At 50.5% G+C, this 16,773-nt stretch overlaps 1 protein-coding gene across 1 annotated transcript; it reads right to left on the reverse strand.

Annotated features, from left to right (window-relative positions):
* Positions 1-1,244: 1,244 nt before the first annotated feature.
* Positions 1,245-16,341, reverse strand: LOC119884219 (transportin-3-like; the record flags this gene model as incomplete). The annotated part of the gene is given in 20 exon segments (XM_038694683.1): positions 1,245-1,881; positions 4,790-4,873; positions 6,391-6,503; positions 6,586-6,753; positions 8,397-8,502; positions 8,504-8,551; positions 8,626-8,720; positions 10,775-10,891; positions 11,136-11,276; positions 13,743-13,803; positions 13,905-13,978; positions 14,055-14,146; positions 14,276-14,467; positions 14,858-14,997; positions 15,089-15,180; positions 15,275-15,382; positions 15,465-15,611; positions 15,702-15,840; positions 15,927-16,102; positions 16,198-16,341. Coding segments are annotated over 19 exon segments (2,214 nt in total), but the record flags the coding sequence as incomplete, so codon positions are not given.
* Positions 16,342-16,773: the final 432 nt, after the last annotated feature.

Here is a 16,773-nt window from a genome sequence, read left to right on the forward strand (position 1 = left end):
GACAAGTTTCACCTGGAGCTGGAACCCACCTTTAGACAAGGTTCACCTGTATCTCACCTGGAGCTGGAACCCACCTTTGGACAAGGTTCACCTGTATCTCACCTGGAGCTGGAGACCACCTTTAGACAAGTTTCACCTGGAGCTGGAACCCACCTTTAGACAAGTTTCACCTGGAGCTGGAACCCACCTTTAGACAAGTTTCACCTGGAGCTGGAGACCACCTTTAGACAAGGTTCACCTGTATCTCACCTGGAGCTGGAGACCACCTTTAAACAAGGTTCACCTGTATCTCACCTGGAGCTGGAGACCACCTTTAAACAAGGTTCACCTGTATCTCACCTGGAGCTGGAGACCACCTTTAAACAAGGTTCACCTGTATCTCACCTGGAGCTGGAGACCACCTTTAAACAAGGTTCACCTGTATCTCACCTGGAGCTGGAACCCACCTTTGGACAAGGTTCACTTGTATCTCACCTGGAGCTGGAGACCACCTTTAGACAAGTTTCACCTGGAGCTGGAACCCACCTTTAGACAAGGTTCACCTGTATCTCACCTGGAGCTGGAACCCACCTTTGGACAAGGTTCACCTGTATCTCACCTGGAGCTGGAGACCACCTTTAGACAAGTTTCACCTGGAGCTGGAACCCACCTTTAGACAAGTTTCACCTGGAGCTGGAACCCACCTTTAGACAAGTTTCACCTGGAGCTGGAGACCACCTTTAGACAAGGTTCACCTGTATCTCACCTGGAGCTGGAGACCACCTTTAAACAAGGTTCACCTAGAGCTGGAGACCACCTTTAAACAAGGTTCACCTAGAGCTGGAGACCACCTTTAAACAAGGTTCACCTGGAGCTGGAGACCACCTTTAAACAAGGTTCACCTGGAGCTGGAGACCACCTTTAAACAAGGTTCACCTGGAGCTGGAGACCACCTTTAGACAAGGTTCACCTGTATCTCACCTGGAGCTGGAGACCACCTTTAGACAAGGTTCACCTGGATCTCACCTGGAGCTGGAGACCACCATTAGATAGAGCTCAGCCAAGTCCAGTTGGCCTTGACTTTAACCTTCGTTGCATAACTATGACCTGGATGACTTCAGACACCTTTAGATGGAGCTCACCTGGAGCCGTACGTCCACAGTGTCAGAGTCTGCTGCAGGTGCTCAGAAAGGTGCTGACAGCTGATTGGTTCTCCTGCACGCCTCCTACAGACACACCCAGAACGAAACAGCGAGGCAGACATGTTTGTTGTTTCAGTTGTTTTTTATTGTTTACAACAAGGCTACATCACCAATGATGTCATGGTGTCAGTCTCTCCGTCTCATTACCCAGAGTTCACTCTGTCTCACTTTGTGGAAAAACAACTAAAATTCAACCAAAGTTAAAAAGGTCAAAGGTGACGCCAAATCCTCCATCACTCAGCCTCTACAGGCAGCCGCTCGGCCAAGAGCATCATGGGAAATTTTTTGGCTCTTTGTATGGCACGGACAAAAAACATCACGACCAAAGTCCCAAAAATAAATCTTCTCTTAAAAACTGTTGACCAGGCACGTCCTACGATTGATTACTGATGAAGATCCAACAGGACTGATCCGCATCAGCTCACTTAGTGAACTCCTCCCAGTCCTGACCCCGCCCACCTGCTGGACCCGACCCCGCCCACCTGACACCTGCTGCAGGTGAGGTCAGGTGAGGTTAGGGGTCGGGTTGGAGGACTCAGTCTGTCCAAGTCCTCACTCTGTCAGTCCTTCAGAGCGATTCGTCCTGTTTCACATTCAAAGTCCCTCCTCTTCATCATCTTCATCTCGTCCCTTTGGATCCTCGTCTGCAGTCGCAGCTTTTTGCCGTCACCTCTGAATGTTGGACAACAAAAGATTTAACCTGAAAGAGAGAAAGAGCGGAGGGTGACCTCAGAGCGTTACCTGCCGTCCAGTCAAACACCTGAGTGTCCAGGGGAGTCAGAGCGGACAGTCAAACACCTGAGTGTCCAGGGGAGTCAGAGCAGTCAGTCAAACACCTGAGTGTCCAGGGGAGTCAGAGCGGACAGTCAAACACCTGAGTGTCCAGGGGAGTCAGAGCGGACAGTCAAACACCTGAGTGTCCAGGGGAGTCAGAGCGGACAGTCAAACACCTGAGTGTCCAGGGGAGTCAGAGCAGACAGTCAAACACCTGAGTGTCCAGCGGACAGTCAAACACCTGAGTGTCCAGGGGAGTCAGAGCGGACAGTCAAACACCTGAGTGTCCAGGGGAGTCAGAGCAGACAGTCAAACACCTGAGTGTCCAGCGGACAGTCAAACACCTGAGTGTCCAGGGGAGTCAGAGCGGACAGTCAAACACCTGAGTGTCCAGGTGAGTCAGAGCGGACAGTCAAACACCTGAGTGTCCAGGGGAGTCAGAGCGGACAGTCAAACACCTGAGTGTCCAGGGGAGTCAGAGCAGACAGTCAAACACCTGAGTGTCCAGCGGACAGTCAAACACCTGAGTGTCCAGGGGAGTCAGAGCAGACAGTCAAACACCTGAGTGTCCAGGTGAGTCAGAGCAGACAGTCAAACACCTGAGTGTCCAGGGGAGTCAGAGCGGACAGTCAAACACCTGAGTGTCCAGCAGACAGTCAAACACCTGAGTGTCCAGGTGAGTCAGAGCGGACAGTCAAACACCTGAGTGTCCAGCAGACAGTCAAACACCTGAGTGTCCAGGGGAGTCAGAGCGGACAGTCAAACACCTGAGTGTCCAGGGGAGTCAGAGCGGACAGTCAAACACCTGAGTGTCCAGGGGAGTCAGAGCAGACAGTCAAACACCTGAGTGTCCAGCGGACAGTCAAACACCTGAGTGTCCAGGGGAGTCAGAGCGGACAGTCAAACACCTGAGTGTCCAGGTGAGTCAGAGCGGACAGTCAAACACCTGAGTGTCCAGGGGAGTCAGAGCGGACAGTCAAACACCTGAGTGTCCAGGGGAGTCAGAGCAGACAGTCAAACACCTGAGTGTCCAGCGGACAGTCAAACACCTGAGTGTCCAGGGGAGTCAGAGCAGACAGTCAAACACCTGAGTGTCCAGGTGAGTCAGAGCAGACAGTCAAACACCTGAGTGTCCAGGGGAGTCAGAGCGGACAGTCAAACACCTGAGTGTCCAGGGAGTCAGAGCTGACAGTCAAACACCTGAGTGTCCAGGGGAGTCAGAGCGGACAGTCAAACACCTGAGTGTCCAGGGGAGTCAGAGCGGACAGTCAAACACCTGAGTGTCCAGGGGAGTCAGAGCGGACAGTCAAACACCTGAGTGTCCAGGGGAGTCAGAGCAGACAGTCAAACACCTGAGTGTCCAGGGGAGTCAGAGCGGACAGTCAAACACCTGAGTGTCCAGGTGAGTCAGAGCTGACAGTCAAACACCTGAGTGTCCAGGTGAGTCAGAGCTGACAGTCAAACACCTGAGTGTCCAGGGGAGTCAGAGCGGACAGTCAAACACCTGAGTGTCCAGGTGAGTCAGAGCAGACAGTCAAACACCTGAGTGTCCAGGGGAGTCAGAGCGGACAGTCAAACACCTGAGTGTCCAGGGAGTCAGAGCAGACAGTCAAACACCTGAGTGTCCAGGTGAGTCAGAGCTGACAGTCAAACACCTGAGTGTCCAGCGGACAGTCAAACACCTGAGTGTCCAGGGGAGTCAGAGCGGACAGTCAAACACCTGAGTGTCCAGCAGACAGTCAAACACCTGAGTGTCCAGGGGAGTCAGAGCGGACAGTCAAACACCTGAGTGTCCAGGGGAGTCAGAGCGGACAGTCAAACACCTGAGTGTCCAGGGGAGTCAGAGCAGACAGTCAAACACCTGAGTGTCCAGCGGACAGTCAAACACCTGAGTGTCCAGGGAGTCAGAGCGGACAGTCAAACACCTGAGTGTCCAGGTGAGTCAGAGCGGACAGTCAAACACCTGAGTGTCCAGGGGAGTCAGAGCGGACAGTCAAACACCTGAGTGTCCAGGTGAGTCAGAGCTGACAGTCAAACACCTGAGTGTCCAGCGGACAGTCAAACACCTGAGTGTCCAGGGGAGTCAGAGCGGACAGTCAAACACCTGAGTGTCCAGGTGAGTCAGAGCTGACAGTCAAACACCTGAGTGTCCAGCGGACAGTCAAACACCTGAGTGTCCAGGGGAGTCAGAGCAGACAGTCAAACACCTGAGTGTCCAGGGGAGTCAGAGCAGACAGTCAAACACCTGAGTGTCCAGGGGAGTCAGAGCGGACAGTCAAACACCTGAGTGTCCAGGTGAGTCAGAGCTGACAGTCAAACACCTGAGTGTCCAGGGGAGTCAGAGCGGACAGTCAAACACCTGAGTGTCCAGGGGAGTCAGAGCGGACAGTCAAACACCTGAGTGTCCAGGTGAGTCAGAGCTGACAGTCAAACACCTGAGTGTCCAGGTGAGTCAGAGCGGACAGTCAAACACCTGAGTGTCCAGCGGACAGTCAAACACCTGAGTGTCCAGGGGAGTCAGAGCAGACAGTCAAACACCTGAGTGTCCAGGGGAGTCAGAGCAGACAGTCAAACACCTGAGTGTCCAGGGGAGTCAGAGCAGACAGTCAAACACCTGAGTGTCCAGCGGACAGTCAAACACCTGAGTGTCCAGGGGAGTCAGAGCAGACAGTCAAACACCTGAGTGTCCAGGGGAGTCAGAGCAGACAGTCAAACACCTGAGTGTCCAGGGGAGTCAGAGCGGACAGTCAAACACCTGAGTGTCCAGGGGAGTCAGAGCTGACAGTCAAACACCTGAGTGTCCAGGTGAGTCAGAGCAGACAGGTGAGTGTTACCTGGTGTCGTGTGAAGGTCGCAGCTATCGGAACAGTCTGGTGAACTCTCTGATGGCCCAGCACACCTGTTTACACTCCTCAGCGCTGCGGACAGGAAACAAGCATTAATACAGGTGATCTACCTGCAGGTGGCGCTGTGCTCATTATGCAGCAGGTGGAGGTGTTTCTACCTGAACAGTGATTTAGCGCTCAGAGTGTGAGGAGCCACTAAAAGATCAAACTGCTGTAATTAATAGACGTAATACATGATGTTCTAGCTCCTCCTCCAGGTGGTGGACTGATGTAGACTGAGTCAGTCACATCACAGGACCGTAAACATGATTATAGTAACCTCTCAGGCTGGACCGGTCCAGCTAGAATCAGCTGTACTTAGGGTTCTGGTGAACTCAGGTGAGTTCCTCAGAGCTCAGGTGAACTCTCTGCGTTCCACGCCAGTCTGAACACGCCTCAGGCTACTGAGACGACCAATCAGCACGTCTGTGGCTTTTTATCTGCTGTGAAATCCTGGACTTCAGTTCCTGCTCCTAAATCCTGATCCACCTAAGACTCTGGTCCACACAGACACCAGATACTGGTTCCTGTCTTTGGATCAGCACATTAAAGATGTCACCAGATCCAGAGTGTCACTAGAGAAGCTCTTCCTGTCCTCAGAGTCTCTGATCCTTTCTGAGTACAGACTGCAGACTCTGTTTCACTTCCTGGTTCTAACTAAATCTACATCAGTCCAGAGACTTGATCAGCAACCTGCAGGAGGAACCAGAATATTATGAATCCAGTTCCAGCAGGTTCATGTCTGTGGTTTCATTAAGTTCTTCTCTCTCTACACGCTGTTTCATTCACTGTGCTTTCAGACCAAACGCGAATTTTCGACGCTTTCCTCGTGTGAGTACATTCGCTGCGGTGTTCACACACAAGTTCAACGATAGCTGGAATAAAGTTCCATACACATGTTTCTGAACTCACCAGGTAGTTCAACCTCCTCGCTTTCTTTTCTCCCAGCAATGTCCAGTTTTGTCCGGTTTTTATACAAATATGAAGTAGCGTCAAACGACACCAACACCACTGGAACCGGATGTGCACGGAAGCTGCTGAGAAGCTCGAGTGAAGATAAATCAACGCTGTAATCATAAAAACTAAAGTAAAAAGCTAATTTAACAAAAGCAGTTTACTCCGAGCTCCTCCCTCGAGCAAACGGCGTAGTTGCGAGCAAAATCCAGTCCGACCACGGGTGTTTAATTGTCCGAAGCTGGAGCGCTTGAAAATATTCAACTCCCGCGAATTCCTTCGCGTTGCCTTTGCGTCACTGGCCCCGCCCCCTTCGCATGATTGGGATTTTGCACTTTAAAATAAAAGGGCCTGCCGTTCCACTGCCTGAACGGGTTCTCCTCCCTGCGGTGTTCTGCTGCAGCAACTTAACCCCAGCTTCACATTTAAGACTTCCTGCTTGAGGAGGTGTGAGGCGCCAACACGAGACAAGGAGACGCACGACTAAAAAGGGCAGGAGCAGTCTCATCGGCCCCTGTGAGCGGCCCCTGTACTGCTGATGTAAATGTCTATCTTTGAAATGGAATCTGGTGGCAGGTGCGCTGCAGGTGTCTCACCTGGTGACCTGTTTGTGGAAGTCAGTCAGCTGTTTGTGAGTGACGGTCACGGCTCCTCCTGACGTCTCCTTGGGTAAACCTTTCAGAGCGTTTTCTAACCAGCGACAGAACGTCTGAAACAGAAGACATCAGAGCCTGAGGGACGTCAGGAGACACACCTGAGCAGGTGTTACCGCTGCACTCTCGGGTACTCACGGGTCTGTCGAACACCATCACCTCCCACAGCACCTCGGCCACGTCGGGCAGCGTGTACGGCGGCAGACAGAAACAACACGAGTGCATCAGCTGAGTGACCAGCTGCTGGCCGTGCTGCTCCATGGCCTGACCAATCAGCTGCTTGCGCACCTCAAAGTCCTCCTCGTGCTGCAGAGAGAGGACGATGTTAGAGTAAGGACAACGTCAGAGAGGATGACGAGCATTACAGGACAACGGTAGAGAGGGGACAGTGTTAGAACGGACGAGCGTCAGAGAGGACAAGTGTCAGAGAGAGGACGACGTTAGAAAGGACGGCGTCAAAGAGGACAGCGTTACAGAGACGACAGCGTTAGAAAGGACGGCGTGAAAGAGGACAGCGTTAGAATGGACGGCGTTAGAAAGGACGGCGTGAAAGAGGACAGCGTTACAGAGACGACAGCGTTAGAAAGGACGGCGTGAAAGAGGACAGCGTTACAGAGACGACAGCGTTAGAAAGGACGGCGTGAAAGAGACGACAGCGTTAGAAAGGACGGCGTGAAAGAGGACAGCGTTACAGAGACGACAGCGTTAGAAAGGACGGCGTGAAAGACGACGACGTTAGAAAGGACGCCGTGAAAGAGGACAGCGTTACAGAGACGACGACGTTAGAAAGGACGGCGTGAAAGAGGACAGCGTTACAGAGACGACGACGTTAGAAAGGACGGCGTGAAAGACGACGACGTTAGAAAGGACGGCGTGAAAGAAGACAGCGTTACAGAGACGACGACGTTAGAAAGGACGGCGTGAAAGACGACGACGTTAGAAAGGACGGCGTGAAAGAGGACAGCGTTACAGAGACGACGACGTTAGAAAGGACGGCGTCAAAGAGGACAGCGTTACAGAGACGACAGCGTTAGAAAGGACGGCGTCAAAGAGGACAGCGTTACAGAGACGACGGCGTTAGAAAGGACGGCGTTACAGAGACGACGGCGTTAGAAAGGACAGCGTTACAGAGACGACGGCGTTAGGAAGGACGGCGTTAGAGAGGACAGCGTTACAGAGACGACGGCGTTAGAGAGGACGGCATAAGACCAAAAGCGAAGTGAGCATTGTGAGCAGTGCCAAACTAAAATGTTTATATTTCTGCTTCACGCTGCTCAAAACATTACCCACAATGCAGCCCTGCACTTCACGTGTTTACACAATGCTTCAGCTCGTCCTCCTGAAGGACACGTGCACCCTGCGCTGCTGTACATGTGATAGACGAGCGAGTCTAACATCGAGTGTTCAAACCCCCAACCTTCATTATTGTCTATCGAGCAGAGTCCTTCTGGTCCCGTTTAGAGGACACAGAGGACAGTTTCCCTGCAAAACATCTAAATGTCATTATTTTGGCCGACATTGTGATACTATTGTGTTGAAAAGCATATTTAAATGGTTCTGGTGCGACTGATTCGCACCGATCACAGATCTTTTCTTCAGTCTGTAGAAGACGACTCTCTGCAGCACCACTTTCATTTCAAATGTTCTTCACACATTCAGCCTTCAAGAGTTTCTGCTCCTGCTGTGATTTGAAAATACGATTTCAGCCCTACTGACTGATTGCTATCCAACTTTACACCACGGATCCTTCCACTGGGGAAATATTTAACACTGGGCTGTTGATCTGCTGCACTGACTCTTTCTGTCTTTGATCCTCTGTGTGCGTCGTCTATGGTAGAGCTGACGATAAAGTTGACCCCGCAGATTGGACCAGTGGTCTGGGGCTGTATTGATAAAGCCGACGTCACGATCGGATCGTCCCGTCAGCGCAGGTTTAATCTGTGACTCACGTCGTTGGCGACTCCGGTGTGGATGAGGTCTCGGACAAACTTCATGACGCTGCAGTTGGCGTCCCGGTGGTCCAATGAGGTGGCGGCGATGGCGCACTGGATGATGAACGATGATGCTGCTGCTGAGTAAAGTGACGGGACTCCTCTGGACGAACCTGAACGGAGACGAGGAGACGTCAGGTCCTGAATCACACCTGAGCAGGAAAAAGTCGGATGAACCTGCACTCACCTGGTGGCCAGTCTGAACAGGTCGTCCACCGTGTCGGGGTGATTCCTCAAACCGTTGGGCTGCTCCAACAGCTGGAAGGTCGGCATACACAGAGCCTGGAGGAAGAGGGAGGAGCTCATCATCATCATCACCTGTCAGAGTCTGTTTCACCTGAGCCAGCCCTCCTTTTAATCAGAACTGTGCGTCTTCATCAAGTATTGGCTTTGCACTGGGACGGGTTGTATTGCACGTTCTGAACAGGTTGTACGCGAGTTTCCCCGGCGGACAGGTAATTTTATGTGTTGTACAGGTGCGAGTTTATCTGGCGGACAGGCCAGTTTATGTGTTGTACAGGTGCGAATTTCCCCGGCGGACAGGCCAGTTTATGTGTTGTACAGGAGCGAGTTTATCTGGCGGACAGGCCAGTTTATGTGTTGTACAGGTGCGAGTTTATCTGGCGGACAGGCCAGTTTATGTGTTGTACAGGTGCGAGTTTCCCCGGCGGACAGGCCAGTTTATGTGTTGTACAGGTGCGAGTTTATCTGGCGGACAGGCCAGTTTATGTGTTGTACAGGTGCGAGTTTCCCCGGCGGACAGGCCAGTTTATGTGTTGTACAGGTGCGAGTTTATCTGGCGGACAGGCCAGTTTATGTGTTGTACAGGTGCGAGTTTCCCCGGCGGACAGGCCAGTTTATGTGTTGTACAGGTGCGAGTTTATCTGGCGGACAGGCCAGTTTATGTGTTGTACAGGTGCGAGTTTCCCCAGCGGACAGGCCAGTTTATGTGTTGTACAGGTGCGAGTTTCCCCGGCGGACAGGCCAGTTTATGTGTTGTACAGGTGCGAGTTTATCTGGCGGACAGGCCAGTTTATGTGTTGTACAGGTGCGAGTTTATCTGGCGGACAGGTGAGTTTATGTGTTGTACAGGTGCGAGTTTATCCGGCGGACAGGCCAGTTTATGTGTTGTACAGGTGCGAGTTTCCCCGGCGGACAGGCCAGTTTATGTGTTGTACAGGTGCGAGTTTCCCCGGCGGACAGGCCAGTTTATGTGTTGTACAGGTGCGAGTTTATCTGGCGGACAGGCCAGTTTATGTGTTGTACAGGTGCGAGTTTCCCCGGCGGACAGGCCAGTTTATGTGTTGTACAGGTGCGAGTTTATCTGGCGGACAGGCCAGTTTATGTGTTGTACAGGTGCGAGTTTATCTGGCGGACAGGTGAGTTTATGTGTTGTACAGGTGCGAGTTTATCTGGCGGACAGGTGAGTTTATGTGTTGTACAGGTGCGAGTTTATCCGGCGGACAGGCCAGTTTATGTGTTGTACAGGTGCGAGTTTCCCCGGCGGACAGGCCAGTTTATGTGTTGTACAGGTGCGAGTTTATCTGGCGGACAGGCCAGTTTATGTGTTGTACAGGTGCGAGTTTATCTGGCGGACAGGTGAGTTTATGTGTTGTACAGGTGCGAGTTTATCCGGCGGACAGGCCAGTTTATGTGTTGTACAGGTGCGAGTTTCCCCGGCGGACAGGCCAGTTTATGTGTTGTACAGGTGCGAGTTTCCCCGGCGGACAGGCCAGTTTATGTGTTGTACAGGTGCGAGTTTATCTGGCGGACAGGCCAGTTTATGTGTTGTACAGGTGCGAGTTTCCCCGGCGGACAGGCCAGTTTATGTGTTGTACAGGTGCGAGTTTATCTGGCGGACAGGCCAGTTTATGTGTTGTACAGGTGCGAGTTTATCTGGCGGACAGGTAAGTTTATGTGTTGTACAGGTGCGAGTTTATCTGGCGGACAGGTGAGTTTATGTGTTGTACAGGTGCGAGTTTATCTGGCGGACAGGCCAGTTTATGTGTTGTACAGGTGCGAGTTTATCTGGCGGACAGGTAAGTTTATGTGTTGTACAGGAGCGAGTTTCCCCGGCGGACAGGCCAGTTTATGTGTTGTACAGGAGCGAGTTTCCCCGGCGGACAGGCCAGTTTATGTGTTGTACAGGTGCGAGTTTATCTGGCGGACAGGCCAGTTTATGTGTTGTACAGGTGCGAGTTTATCTGGCGGACAGGTGAGTTTATGTGTTGTACAGGTGCGAGTTTCCCTGGCGGACAGGTGAGTTTATGTGTTGTACAGGTGCGAGTTTCCCTGGCGGACAGGTAATTTTATGTGTTGTACAGGTGTGAGTTTACCTGTAACATGTCGAGCAGCCCCTGCCTGCAGCCCTCCTCCATGCCATATTCGTCCACCAGGATGCTTCCCAGGTACAGAAAGCAGGAGTGTGGATACACCTGGTACACACTCACCATCTGATGACAGCAAACAGCCAATCAGGAGATCAGTCAACAGGTAGACAAAAGATTATGTGTGTTCTTTAAACTCCAGGTGGAGGTGTGAACTAATGGAGGAGACGTGAAAGATCGGTAAGACTTTAGCAGCACTGATTGATCACAAAATCAAGTCAGTGCTGTTCATTAAAAAAATAGGAAAATAAACTGCGGGCTGAAGGATCCTCAGAAACAGCACAGGTAACAAAGTACAGGTGTGTCTCACCTGAGTGACGAGCGGCTGCAAGAGGGAGGCGGAGCCTTTCCCGACACATCGTACAGCAAACCTGAGACACCGACAGCATCGCTCCACAATCCGGTTATCAGCCTGATGAGTGTTCAGGGTCTCCGACAACACGGGCCAGATCTACAGGTGAGTCAGACAGGCGAGGTATATAAACTACTTCAAATCCCATCTACAGGCGAGGTATATAAACTACTTCAAATCCCATCTACAGGCGAGGTATATAAACTACTTCAAATCCCATCTACAGGCGAGATATATAAACTACTTCAAATCCCATCTACAGGCGAGGTATATAAACTACTTCAAATCCCATCTACAGGCGAGGTATATAAACTACTTCAAATCCCATCTACAGGCGAGGTATATAAACTACTTCAAATCCCATCTACAGGCGAGGTATATAAACTACTTCAAATCCCATCTACAGGCGAGATATATAAACTACTTCAAATCCCATCTACAGGCGAGGTATATAAACTACTTCAAATCCCATCTACAGGCGAGGTATATAAACTACTTCAAATCCCATCTACAGGCGAGGTATATAAACTACTTCAAATCCCATCTACAGGCGAGATATATAAACTACTTCAAATCCCATCTACAGGCGAGGTATATAAACTACTTCAAATCCCATCTACAGGCGAGATATATAAACTACTTCAAATCCCATCTACAGGCGAGGTATATAAACTACTTCAAATCCCATCTACAGGCGAGGTATATAAACTACTTCAAATCCCATCTACAGGCGAGGTATATAAACTACTTCAAATGCCATCTACAGGCGAGGTATATAAACTACTTCAAATCCCATCTACAGGCGAGGTATATAAACTACTTCAAATCCCATCTACAGGCGAGGTATATAAACTACTTCAAATCCCATCTACAGGCGAGGTATATAAACTACTTCAAATCCCATCTACAGGCGAGGTATATAAACTACTTCAAATCCCATCTACAGGCGAGGTATATAACTACTTCAAATCCCATCTACAGGCGAGATATATAAACTACTTCAAATCCCATCTACAGGCGAGGTATATAAACTACTTCAAATCCCATCTACAGGCGAGGTATATAAACTACTTCAAATCCCATCTACAGGCGAGGTATATAAACTACTTCAAATCCCATCTACAGGCGAGGTATATAAACTACTTCAAATGCCATCTACAGGCGAGGTATATAAACTACTTCAAATGCCATCTACAGGCGAGGTATATAAACTACTTCAAATGCCATCTACAGGCGAGATATATAAACTACTTCAAATCCCATCTACAGGCGAGGTATATAAACTACTTCAAATCCCATCTACAGGCGAGGTATATAAACTACTTCAAATCCCATCTACAGGCGAGGTATATAAACTACTTCAAATCCCATCTACAGGCGAGATATATAAACTACTTCAAATCCCATCTACAGGCGAGGTATATAAACTACTTCAAATCCCATCTACAGGCGAGGTATATAAACTACTTCAAATCCCATCTACAGGCGAGATATATAAACTACTTCAAATCCCATCTACAGGCGAGGTATATAAACTACTTCAAATCCCATCTACAGGCGAGATATATAAACTACTTCAAATCCCATCTACAGGCGAGGTATATAAACTACTTCAAATCCCATCTACAGGCGAGGTATATAAACTACTTCAAATCCCATCTACAGGCGAGGTATATAAACTACTTCAAATCCCATCTACAGGCGAGGTATATAAACTACTTCAAATCCCATCTACAGGCGAGGTATATAAACTACTTCAAATCCCATCTACAGGCGAGGTATATAAACTACTTCAAATCCCATCTACAGGCGAGGTATATGAATACAGGCGAGGTATATAAACTACTTCAAATCCCATCTACAGGCGAGGTATATAAACTACTTCAAATCCCATCTACAGGCGAGATATATAAACTACTTCAAATCCCATCTACAGGCGAGGTATATAACTACTTCAAATCCCATCTACAGGCGAGATATATAAACTACTTCAAATCCCATCTACAGGCGAGGTATATAAACTACTTCAAATCCCATCTACAGGCGAGGTATATGAATACAGGCGAGGTATATAAACTACTTCAAATCCCATCTACAGGCGAGGTATATAAACTACTTCAAATCCCATCTACAGGCGAGGTATATAAACTACTTCAAATCCCATCTACAGGCGAGGTATATAAACTACTTCAAATCCCATCTACAGGCGAGGTATATGAATACAGGCGAGGTATATAAACTACTTCAAATCCCATCTACAGGCGAGGTATATAAACTACTTCAAATCCCATCTACAGGCGAGGTATATAAACTACTTCAAATCCCATCTACAGGCGAGGTATATAAACTACTTCAAATCCCATCTACAGGCGAGGTATATAAACTACTTCTACAGGTGAATCATACAGGACACATTAAGTCACGTGACACAGGTAAAACTTAACAACAACATATCTGATGGGATCTACAGGTAGGTCACATGACTATTTATTAATGAAATACTTGTGTGTGTGAATATTGAAATGAGTGCTCCAGGTAAAAGTCAGGCGAGCTCAGGTGTTTTACCTCCTGGATGACTTTCTGACAGGGGTGGGTCTGTCCGTTCTCCACGATGGGGTTTGTGTGCCTGAAGGAAGAACAAACAAAAGGCTTCACTGTCTGCTGCTTCCTAATCCACATCAAGTTTGAATAATATTTGGCTACAGGTAAATCCACAGGTAGACGCACCTGAAGATAACAGCCAGCCTGTCGAGCCAGACGGTGGGATCAGCTGATTTCCCGTTTGTAGATTCAGTCAGAAGCTGAAAGAGAAAACTCTGGTTGTAGTTTCAAGATCATTTGATTCAGAGCTGCGGTCACACATGTCAGACCACTCACCTTCTTTAGAGCCAACACCTGAACCGCACAGAGGTCGCTCAGACACTCTGCGATCTTCTCCAGGGGAAGACGAGCCAGCACCAGAGCCGTACCTGTCCAGGTAAACAACAACCAACAAATCAATGTACGGGCCATCAGGCCACGGCGGTGCTCAGGTATCAGCTGAGGAGTTGAGCAGGTGGAGCCAGGTGCACCCCTGAACGCTAGAACAGGCGTCCTACCTTTGAGCAGTCCCACGGCGGCCTCGGTGGACAGGGCGAAGGAGTCGAGGGCGCGAGCGATGTCCAGCAGACCCTGGAAGTGCTGAGCCATGTGATCTCTGCACACCGAGCAGATGTTGTGGATCGCCTTCGCTGCTGCCGACGCCAGAGGTTTCTCTCTGAGACCTTTCATCAGGTAGTTTAACACCGGGTCTGACAGGAAGAGGAAACACAGAGTCAGGGTTTAACAAAATAAAAGCTCCACCTCAGAGAGTACAGACAGTACAGTTAGCAAGTCTGTCTGAGAACCTGGTCTCAGAGTGCACCACTAAAAGAACTGCAGTATTCTGAGCCGCCACTCTCAGTAAGGCTTCTACTTTCTCTGGAAACTACAAGAACAACAGTGTGATGCATGCTGGGTCCTCGTGCATCAGCTGTCTCTGAGCCCCACGCTGAAACAGCCTCAGACAGAGCGAGCCGTGACCCGGATCACTGCAGCTAACGGCTAACCGGCTCCGTCTGCTCTCGACCAGCTGGAGCAGGAACAGGAAGGAGGCGGAGCCACCACCTGCATTGTGTCGCTGCGACTTCTCAAACTCGTACCGAGGAATCTGGGGTTCCTGTCCACGACCTCGCTCATCTCCCCCACCAGCTCGATGCTCGTGTAACGGACCGCCATGTGGACGCTCTCTGGGAGTAAAACCACCTGCTGTAAGACCTCCGACAGGGTGGGGTTGTTCTCTCTGGAAGACAAAGGGTACCAGAGGAGACAGTCACAGTCTGCTACACATCTCAGACCTGGTCCTGGACCAGAGACTCTCTTCAGATACTTACGGGTCAACACTCTTCGCGATTGCAGCCATGATGAAGAGAACAGCCTCCGTCACCTCCCAGGAAGGGTTCCCTTCTTTTAACGTAGAGTACAGCTGAGAACAAACAGGAAGAGGAGCAGCTGCTTTCATATCGGTGGACTAAGACCTGCAGTAAGAACCCTTTCCTGCCCGCTTGTGGATCAGTTACCTGAGAGAAGCACTCCATGGACCCAACGAGGAATATGACGTCTTTAACGAGGTCAGAGACTCTCATCCTGAACTCCCCAAAGTCATCCGTGTCCTCGGGGATCCCCTCCTGTCGGGAAAAAAACCCACTTTATTTTGAAGGTCTGGATTAATCACGAGGAGGACTGTGTAGACCGGAGCAGAGGACTCACGTGGTCTGGGTCGAGCTGACAGTGCCGGGCCAAGCAGTGCAGCAGTCTCTGGATGTACGGTCTGAAGACGGCGTGAAGAGCGGCGTCATTTATTTTATAGAGATGTTCTCCGAGACGGTACCAGAAGTTAAAGGAGATCTCCACAACCTGGACCAGAACACAGACCAGAACGTGAAGACCGGGATTATGTAGACATCCTCAGAGACCGGGACACAGAGGACCTGGTACTGGACCTACCTCGTACTGCGGGTGTCCTGCACAGATCAGCAGCAGCTCCAGTGTCCTCAGGTCCCCCATACCCTGACCCGGGGTCCGGACCGTCGTCTCTAAAAAGGTCTCGCAGAGCTCGGTGAAGATCCTGCAGTAGTTCAGCACTCTGGGAACAAACGGTAAACAGAGACGTGAGCGACGGCGCCGACCCAACACCAACACACAATCGGGAGCAGGTTCCGGTCTCCTCACTTGTCCAGGTCCTCTCGGGCCACGGCCATGTGATAGGCCGTCTCCAGCGTCAGGACGCCCTGGAAGAGCTGCAGGGCCAGCGCCATGTTGGTGTCCACGTTCTCTATGGCGTAGAGCGCCGAGCAGACGCAGTCCGACACCGCCTCGTGGAGGTTGGTGGAGGTTTCGTCCCTCTGCTGTGGAGACAGAAGAACATGACGGGGGACATCAGGAAACTTCAGCGGACAGAACGGGGCCGTCCCGATGGGGTCCACGTGTGAAAGCAGCTCACCAGGACTTGGAAGAGGACCATGAGGAGCTGGTTACTGGCCATGAAGTTACTGTCCAGGATTCCCAGGTTGAACCAGCTGCCCAGGCAGCGAAACACCTTGATGAACATCTTCTCGTCGTTCCCCGCCTTCTCCACGCACGTGGTCTGAAACGCAAAGACAACGATCAGACAGGGGACAGGACCACGGGCACAGAAGGGACCACAGTCTGTCTGGTTTACTGACATCACTTTAACAGACTTCTGTAAACCAGGTGTTCACACAGAGAAGCTGCTCCATCAGGACAAAGACTGGAGACTAAAACCTGAACAGCAGAGAAGCTGAGACCACATCACGAAGACAGACTCACTGAGGGGACAAGAGGGGCCAGGAGGAGACAAGAGAGGAGACAAGAGGGGCCAGGTGGAGACAAGAGAGGAGACAAGAGAGACCAGGAGGAGACAAGAGGGGCCAAGTGGAGACAAGAGAGGAGACAAGAGGGGCCAGGTGGAGACAAGAGAGACCAGGAGGAGACAGGAGGAGACAAGAGGGGCCAAGAGGAGACAAGAGGGGCCAAGTGGAGACAAGAGGGGCCAGGT

Source organism: Micropterus salmoides, unplaced genomic scaffold, assembly GCF_014851395.1.
Source record: "Micropterus salmoides isolate LMB-PRFRI ecotype aquatic unplaced genomic scaffold, ASM1485139v1 Ms_hic_scaffold_3286, whole genome shotgun sequence".
In the NCBI taxonomy this organism is placed as follows: Eukaryota; Metazoa; Chordata; class Actinopteri; order Centrarchiformes; family Centrarchidae; genus Micropterus; species Micropterus salmoides.